We start from the raw sequence: 9,921 nt of genomic DNA, 5'->3' as shown, positions 1-9,921 counted from the left end.
AAGTCACACACTTATTTTGATAAAAATAAAAGGAATATTTTTGTTAAGGTATGAGAAAAAGTTTGGATATCTTACTGTATATCTTGCCCTTCCTTTGAATAGAAACTTCATAAATTATGTAAGATCAGCTCATTTTCTAGGTTTTTTTTTTTTTTTTTTTTTTTTTTGTCTTTTGAAGATATTTTATAGAGTAGTCGCAGACATAGCACCGGGAGAGGAACTCCTGCTGTTCATGAAGAGTGAAGACTATCCCCATGAAACTATGGCGCCGGATATCCACGGTTAGTACTGCTCACACCACCATCCTCATCACCCTGTTTGGAGACTGTTGGAGCGTCCGTCATGCTTGGTGTTTGTTACTTTTTTTGGCTATTCAGTGTCAGTTTTAACAAATTCCTTCTCTTGGTTTAACATCTGGCTAATATTATTGTAAAGCTAAAATAAGCAGAGGTCTTCTCTCAAGTGGGGGTCAAGGGAATTTTGAATCTTCGGGTTGAGACATCATATGGTTAAACCTTTTGTCAATGCCTTAGACTAAAGTGAGAGTCCTTTGGCTGTACAAAAGTCATTTCAGAGAGCTTGGTTTCGGATTTTGTCCATCTAGCGAATGTTTCTCCCATCTAATGTGCTCTTACTCGGAAAAGTGTTTCTACTTGAGTAAAATCCTAGCCAACATGACCGTAGGGGAGGGGGTTGGGAGAAAAGTACAGATGAGGACATTTTAGAGCCAGAGGAATTTTTATTTGCCAGAGACCTATTCTAAATCAAATGAAGGGGGGATCAAAAAGAATTATAAGTGACGTATGTTTAGGAAAGAGAAAATTCTACTTGTATTGATTTGTATCACTGGGATGAGAATTTAATACTTTTCCTTTCTCTTTTCTATTTCTCTCTCTGGATACAATGTGATGTGGTGCTATATAATGTGATGGTGTCTCTCGAGTGTTTTGTGGTTGGGAGGGCCCCTGGGAAAGGTCACCCATCCCAGCTTGGCTGAGAGGTGGGGCTTGTGCTGCCTCCCATCCCTCTGCCATTTGAATGGAAGAGCCTCTCAGCCTCTGGTTCTGCAGCTCCTGCGCAGGAAGCTACCCCTCTTTGCTGCCTCTTGACTTGAGCTTTTTTCCTTTGGCTGAGCTGAATTCCACCTGTTTGTAGCGGATACCAGTTGTATTTTTGAGAGCCTTTTGGAAATTGTTTCTTCTTAGAAACTCTGACAAGCAAATGCTTTTAAGAAGCCCTGTGTTCTCAATGAGCTTGGTGGAGCTTGAACATAAATGGGGAGTCTAACCCAAAAGGGCTCTGTGACAGTGGGGAGTGCTTGGATGATAGAAAATATATATTCTGGGCTTTCTCTGGTACATGGCATCTTTCATTAGTGAATGTTAAGTCTAAAGAGGTTTTCAAATGGTTATTTTTGGCAATTTAGATGATTAGTTTACTATTCTAAAAAGCCTAAACAGAAGAAACAAGTCTTCTTTTGGGGCTACCATTTGTAAATTACCTGCTTTTACAACACTTTTGAACCCATCATTTACTTTTTGTTTTCAATGTTTCATATCCATATCCATGCATATAACCATATATGTTAAATAATGTTGATGATGTTTAAATGGTGATTTGTATTTTATACTTCTAGGGTTCAATATTTCTTAAAGAGAAATTAAAACACATGCATCACATACCTACTATATGCTAGGTTGATCATATGCTCTCCATTTATTGTCTAATTTGATCTTTACACATAGATCAAACCTATAAGAAAGGAATTATTTCCATTATACAGATAGGGAAACTGAGGCTACATAGGCTAAGTTAACTGGCAAAGACCACATGGCTAGAAAGTGGTAGAGTCAACATTCAAACCAAGGTCTTGCTATTTTTAGAACCTAGGCTTTTCCATGTATTGTGTGGCGTGAGGGTTCTGCTTGGGTTCAAACTGCTGGCTGAGATCCTAAATGTAGACTTTAAATATATGAATAATGTAACAGATGATAGGAAACGTTTACATTACTTAATGTCATCGAGAAACCTGTCTTTAGAGCTGAGGTGGTTTATTTTAGAATACTTCCCTCTTCCTTAATCCTCTACATCCAAAGTTGACAAAGCCTCCTGAATGTCTTCACCTTTCTGCCCCCTGTTACTAGTTTAAACTAAACCAGTAGCATATGGAGATGATAGTAGCGATGTTCCTTCCATTTGACCTCTTTGCTTGGCTTCTCGAGCCGCAGTGGGGCTTTCCAACTTTTCAGTGGCTTTCTCTTTCCTTCCTAGCAGGGACCTAAAAAGCCCCTAGAGACTTGCTACCCTCTCTAACTCCACTTCCTACCCCCCCCCCTACATGCACCCTATAAACCTGTCACACTTGACTGTAGCTTTGTCTTCCAGGAGCCTGCCGCGCGCTTTCTTGCTTTCATCATTGGCCCATTCTATCCCTGCTGCCTGAAATGTCTGTCCTCCCTCATCTCACTTCTCCCGACTGATTCTTACTCATTACATCTTCTGAACATCTCTCTCTCAGATTAGATGAATTAAGCACGTTCTGCTGAGCTCCCGTAGGCCCTATGCATGCATCTGTCATAAAATATATCACTCTCTGTTCACATGTGTATCCCCTTGAGTTTCTTATATATTAATTCCCTAGCAAAATGCCTACTATATGGGAGGTGACTAAAATATTCTCTCAAAAACATTCAGCTGATGAACAACTGTCTATAGGTCTTGGCTATAGATCTACAAAACAGGGATTATCTCTCATATTGTTGCCCTGGGTGTCTTTCCACATTGTGAGTGGTTTTCAAGACTTCTGTGATTGTCTGTGTAATCTGTGCATAGTAGTATGGCCTCATGAGTAGGCTAAAAGCTATTCAAATGGAAAGAATAGAAACAATACCACACTACCTGACACTTCAGAACCTTGTTATCTCTAGTCTCCACTATTACTTTTTATTTATCTAACTGACTTAAAGTGCAAATTCCTGATATGTTTGCTATTTAACAAAGCCATGCCAATTAGCACTGACCCTGGGGTAACATAAATTAGCCTAAAAGAATGCTAAAAACATCCTGTGTCCCATTAGAAGTAACCATGAATGTAAAAATGAAGCATTTCAAACTGCTGATATTAACCAGGCTTACACGTGGCTCAGATAGGGACTGTGTGCCCATGCATCCTCCAGATAACATGGCACAGTGAGAAGTGTATGGGACGGAGATGGGTTCAAATCCTGGCACAACCACTTAGCTCTGCAACTTCTGACTGGTTACAGAACTCCTTTAAGCTTTAATACCTCATTTGAAAATTGGAATAAAGATCTGATTCTCCATAATCAGGTTTTAAGGAATGTCAGTAATGCAGGTACAGAGCTAAAGAAATAGATGATGCTCAGTAAGTGGTCATTACTACTTTTTAATACCCTGTGAATATTCAATCCTGGAAGGGTTTACTCCACAATTGCTAATCTATGTTAAAATTGAAGTGGTAGAAATGATAACCAAGTAATTCCTATTATGCCTTCAGTAATTCAGTCATAGCTGCTGGCTGGTGGTGGTACTTCCTGATCTCCCCGTCCTGGTAACACCTGAATTATTGTTACAGAAGAACGACAATATCGCTGTGAGGACTGTGACCAGCTCTTTGAGTCCAAGGCTGAACTAGCAGATCACCAAAAGTTCCCGTGCAGCACCCCTCATTCTGCATTTTCAATGGTGGAAGAGGACTTTCAACAAAAACTCGAAAGTGAAAATGATCTTCGAGAGATACATGCGATCCAGGAGTGTAAGGAATGTGACCAAGTTTTTCCCGATTTGCAAAGGTTAGAAATGGCAGGTTGCACTCAAAACCATGTTTATTTATTTTGCAATAAAATGTTGTTATGCTGAATTTTCAGAATGTATGCAGATGGGAGATTTGGAACTGCAATGAGCCAGACAAGTGTGTTAGTAACATGTCCAGACATCATTTTTCTCGGGGAAATTGTCATCTGTAAAATATTTACAATGAAGTTGAAATTAGTTATTTTGATGCCAGACAGAAAATAATGTTTATTTTTATTTAAGGAGTGTTATCAGCAATTAAAAGCTTAACGTTGCCGTAAAATATGACTTAGAGGAAGAATCAAGACTGGTGGAGCAACGGCGATGCTAAGTAAAGTAATCATATGCCAAAGAGTAAAGCTACCTCTAGAAACGTTTAGATGATAAAAACAAAACAAAACAAAAAACCGAAAACAGACTGCCTCTGGTACTCTTAATAAAAGATAGAAGGTCCTTTGACAGATCAGTGTAACCCATGGATATAATTTCAACTATTTAAACAGCACAGCTATAAAAGGATAAGAAAAGCATGCTCAGTGAAGAAAAGGTTGAATTTCCCAAAAGGGAAAAAAGAAACACGATATAAGTGAAATAATTCTTTAATACTTATTTTTAACAAAATGAAAATCATATTTCAGTTATAGGTAAACTTTTTATAGCCCTTAGAATTTAATTTAAAACATGGTTTTTTATTCCTATTAAAGAAAATAGCAATCCTAGAACCCACCCTCTGAAAACCATACTGATAATTTATGCTGCAAAACGGTATATCAGATCAGAGATGTTCATAACCAGCTAATAGGTTTTTTTGTTTGTCTGTTTCTAGCTAATGGTTTTTGCCTTGGTCCATGAACAGTTTTAATAATTGCATTCATTCTTTTGCCTTTAAATGCGAAAATGATCCTTGGAACCTATAATCAGAATTTCAAGTGAATATAACGTCATTGTATTTAAATGGATATGGTAGTATCTTAACTGGACTTATTCAAGAGTGTGAATTACTCAGTTTGTCTTGGACACTCCACTTACTCAGTTTATCATTTTGTTTCCTTTCTTTCCTTAATACCACCCCCTCTTCCCTCTCCTTTCTAACTCAGTTGAATGCCCTGCATCTGCTTGTCTGGTGAGGACTCTTATAGGAAAAGATTTCGTATAACAATCATTCATTTCAATGCATAAATGACTAAAAAGGCATCAAGTATAATTCATTCCTTGAGGAGCTTGAATCAAAAGAATGAATGTCTAGCTTTGAAAATTCAGGCCTAATTTTGCTGTTGGAGGGAAGACATTTTGGGGGATAAGAGGGCTTTCCCAGTACCCTTTAAACTCATCTTTACTGCGTAACATACATTCACATAGAGAATAAATCTGTTATATATGTTTGGTAAACATGGATTTGTAATGAAACAAAAAGTGTCACAGCATGTCCCTTAAATATAATTGTGTCCAAATTAAAATAGCCAAATAAAAATAATAAATCCCAGTGGGCAAAACAAGTATTTACACTGTAAAGTGATATCTCTGATGTCAAAGATAAAGCAGATTTCCTTCAATTTTGTTATCAAAAAATAAAGAACAGCATTATAAAACAAAAATTGCCAGGCTAAACACTAAAATGTAATTCTTACTTTCTCCTAGAAGTGTATAGCAATGCTTCTTAGGGAAAGAAAGCTTCTTACTCTGACTAGCTGTAAGATTAAGCCTGAGTCAGCTCTACTTAATGCCAAAACTAACTCAGTTTAGCTCCTTCATTCAAACATTTGGTGGAAAACAATAAGGACACCTTATTATATGGCACTGGATGAAACCTCAAAACTCACTCTTCGGTAGCTCAGTCAGATGGATATAACATGTCACTATAAAACCTGATGTCAAGCATCCAAATGGTTATGTAATTAAGCAACGTGCAGGACCTACATTGTCTGAATATTTTCCACTTTATTGAATCTTATATCGTTGCTTTATATGTTAAACAAATGAAAAATCCTTTTTTGACATGATACATTATTCTGTTCTGTATAAAATGATGAGAAAAGAATATATCCCCCCATCGAAAAAAAAAGGGGGACAAAAAAAATAAAGGTTGATGTGCAAAAGATGGAAAGAACCCAGAGGATGATGCAAAGCTCTATAAATCGGGATAAAAATTCTTATGAAAAGTGATGTCTCGGTAATGACTGACTGGATTGCTTCTATGTTTATGAAAGCCATGTACATTTGCTTTTGTGAGAACCACTTGCCTTTTAATTCTTTCTATCACTGATTATTTGATAGCTGATAATTCCATGGAACAATATGGATTTTATGCTAGATGAGAAGAAGCAAAGAAAGAAAAAGTCCCTGTGCTTTGCTCTCTTGTTTAGTATACTCTCAAAGCTGTATCAAACCTGTGGAGTTAGGGGACAGGAAAAAGACTCAATGTATAGGCCAACTTTTTATCACTGGATTTCAGAGCTTATGATGTGACATACATATTGGAATATAACATATGTCATAAAATGGCATGGGTTTGTTAAGGACAACAGTGAGCATAGCAATCTACACAATGATTTTGGAAGATGTCCCTAACTCAGTTCAGTGTTACCTGCAGTTGTTGATCTCTCTCTCTCAACTCTCTTATGAACATTTCAACTTGTGTAACACAGTGTAGATAAACACAGGGCCTTTCTTGTGACTCCACACACCAGCACTCTCCTGGTACCTTTTGTTCGCAGAGATAGCGCCATTTGTGCACAAACAGAATAGACTTACCAGCTCGACTGACTCATGGGGCAGGAAAAATAAGTTCATGTGCCAATATGAATAGACTTGTAGGGAGAAAGCTGAGGAAGAGAACAAAATATGGGAAAGATTTCTAATTTATCAAGATACAGGAAAGGACATTTATTTTTTCACACACTCCCATGCACACCGTGTACACAACCACTGGGTCATATATTCTACATGCACAGAGAGGTCTTACTTGATACTTGAATTTAGAGTGTTCGTCTTACAGAGAAAAAAAAAAACATGGAAGAGAAAGGGTACTTGCATGCTTCGTAGTTTTTTTTAAGAAACTTTTTATTATGAAAGTTTTAAATATACACAAAACTAGAGAGGATTATCTAATAAACCCGCATATATGCAGTTTTAGTAATTATCATACCATGTCATATCATATCAATCTTGTCTCAGCTATACTAATTTTGGATTGTTTGAAACAAATCCTGGACATTTTATTCATAAATAGTTCATCATGTATCTGTAGACAGTATGTACCCTTTAAAATGTAAGTTCAACACATACTTTAAGAATAATGATTCCTAACATAACCAAATATTCAGTCAGTGTTCATATTCCCCCAATATTTCATAATTTGTAGAGTGTTTATTTGAATTAAGATCAACATAAGGTACATCATTGCAGTTGGTTGACACGTTTCTTATATCTCTTTGAATTTATAGGTTCCCTCAAAATCAGTAAGTGTCTCTCTCTCTCTCTCTCTCTCTCTCTCTCTCTCTCTTTCTCTCTCTCTTTCTCTTATTCTCTGTGTCTCTCTCTCATTATAATTTATTTATACAAGAAATTGAGTGGTTTTTCCTATAGCATTTCCTCCAGTCTGAATTCTGCTAATTATATCCCCTCGGTGTTGTTTAACATCTTTCTCCAGCTGCCTATTTCCTGTAAAATCAGAGTTACAAGTATATACCAAGCTTGATCACATTGAGGTTCAAAGTTTTGGGAAGAATACCTCATTGACAGTATTATTTATTTCTATCAGAAGACACATATGGATTGCCTAGATTCACTAATTCTTTAAGGGCTGCAAAATCAATGTATTCTACTTCTATCACCCTTTCAGTATTTATTATATGAATTTTTTCTATTCAGAGAAACTTCCCCTCATTGTTTATTTGCTCACCCTGAGGTACAGTTCATATAGGAGGGGCAGGCCATGTGGATGACTTTTTCCTATTATTTACTAGTTTTCAGAATAATGATTTGGCTTCCCAACATCTTCCAAGGGTGAACAGTGAGGTTCTGTTCTTGTGTTTTGGACATTGTTATTGTTGAAGGATGAGAATATTATTTTTATTAATGCTTAAATTTCCTCATCTTTGGTCAGTGGATGTTTCTTCAAGTTGGCACCCTAATTCTTTTCACATAATCATAAGTTTCCTTTTTGCATTTTGTTTTTGCCATAAGGAGATATTCAAGGCACATCTTACATATTTTCCTTTTCAAAATTGAAGCAGGCTACTTTTCCAAGGAGCTCTGTTACTTTATGCGGGGGTAGTATGCTAGTGTGTTATCCATGTGTTTATTTAATTAACAAAAATGTTGCAAACGCCTTTTGAATATCACAATAATCCATTATCTATGATACTTGTTTTTGTTTATATTCATGCAGATTCCATATAATTTTTAGAAAGAGGAGAAAAAGTTTCCTTTGAGAAGGAAAAGTATTCTAAGTTTGAAAACAGAGGAATTATGCTTGTGAAAAACTTCTAACAATGTTTTTCTTTTGGGAGGCTTTAAGAGTGCATCCATTTAAAATATTACAGTTTTCTTTCCTCCTTAATTCATAGGTTTTATATATATATATATATATATATTTCTATATCTATATCAACTTTTATATCTATACACACATCCATCCATCAGTCTATCTGCCTGTCAATTCATCCATCCTAGGGTTATATTGGGAAGTTGCTTGTTGAATAGTTAGCTTGTAGTTCATTTTCCCAAATGGTGACATAGGTAAAACCAAAAGTACTTTTTTGAATCTAGAGGTTATGTCTATGTTAGATAGGATATTTGCTTGAATGTTTGTAAGCATTTTGTTAACATTTTCTGTTTGCGTGTTTGTGTGTGACTTAGGTATTAGCAGTGTGTGTTACTGTTAGAATTGTGTAGTGAATCCAGAACCGGACAAATAGCTGGTTGTTTATCATGCCCCTAAATTGGCAGTTAATCCCTGCTAGCAGCATCAGATTTATTTTCTAACAACAGGGGCACTTCTCTGCATTAGTGAGAGTCACCGTCTAGGAAACATAAAGTGTACTTTTGTCTGTTGCAAGCCTGTTTCTTCTCTCTCCTCCTCACCTCAACAACTTTTCCTTCTTATTTCTTTAATTGCCAGTTGGACTGGTAGTAAAGTGACATCCTGTTTACGAAGGTGTTCTTTGTCACCATGTCTTACTAAATTAATTGTTCTCTTAACAGCCTGGAGAAACACATGTTGTCACATACTGAAGAGCGGGAATACAAGTGCGATCAGTGTCCCAAGGCATTTAACTGGAAGTCCAATTTAATTCGCCACCAGATGTCACATGACAGTGGAAAGCACTATGAATGTGAAAATTGTGCCAAGGTACAGTGAATTTGTAGACTACTTGGCCTCTCTGTCATCCTGCTCTCTCTTAATCTATCACTTGCTACGATATATAAAAACAAGCCTTGAGAGGGGAAACTATAAATATCTTGAGAAAAGTAGACTGAGTGTTGTATGCTAAAAGGCATTAGTGCAGTGTATAAAAACACTTAGTGGGTATCCTTTTATTTTTGTAAGGGAGGAAGTGAGGCTTAATGGTGAGTCCCAGAACTAGGTGTCAGACACCCTTGGTAAATTCCTGATTCCGCTACTTGCTTGCCAGCATGGGTTTTTTTTTTTATAGCCTTATGGAGAATGAAAATTTTATCCAATGCATATTACTGATTCCTTTTAATAGCAATTTGTGAGGAAGTCACATAAAGTTTCTGAATGCCTATTCAGAAAGACTGGAAGACTCCTACACTGGCAGATTTTTCCACCAAAGTCCCCACTATAAATCATGACTAAATTCTAATTAAAAATATAGTCCCTTAGTGACCAGTGCAGAACAACATAAGAGGAAAATGAATACATTTCACCTTGACCATTACAGGAAAAATAACTCGCATCATTTAATTTTTATGTTTCTCAATTAACTAAAAGACGTCCAGGTGTCATGAAACTTGATTTCAATTTCCAAAAATTTTCATAGCATTTGCATATTTTTTCGCATGTCAGTGGAAATTGTGACATTTGAAATTATCTTTAGAGATGTTTTGCTCCCAGATGTGTAAGTGGCTCTCTCTCTCTCTCTC

The 9,921-nt window shown here is 36.5% G+C and overlaps 1 protein-coding gene across 11 annotated transcripts in view; it reads left to right on the top strand.

The window, feature by feature from the left end:
- Nucleotides 1-9,921, top strand: part of MECOM (MDS1 and EVI1 complex locus) — a 277,303-nt gene that overhangs the window by 229,044 nt on the left and 38,338 nt on the right. For all 11 annotated transcript variants that reach the window (XM_019643952.1, XM_019643951.1, XM_019643949.1 and 8 more), the window contains exons 3-5: nt 179-281; nt 3,596-3,812; nt 9,019-9,166. In XM_019643952.1, the coding sequence (XP_019499497.1) occupies nt 179-281; nt 3,596-3,812; nt 9,019-9,166 (468 nt within the window). The remainder of the gene's footprint in view (nt 1-178; nt 282-3,595; nt 3,813-9,018; nt 9,167-9,921) is intronic.

Source organism: Hipposideros armiger, unplaced genomic scaffold, assembly GCF_001890085.2.
Source record: "Hipposideros armiger isolate ML-2016 unplaced genomic scaffold, ASM189008v1 scaffold_83, whole genome shotgun sequence".
NCBI classification, from domain to species: Eukaryota; Metazoa; Chordata; class Mammalia; order Chiroptera; family Hipposideridae; genus Hipposideros; species Hipposideros armiger.
Note: the sequence above shows the minus strand (reverse complement) of the source record. Positions and strands in the feature narration are given on the sequence as shown.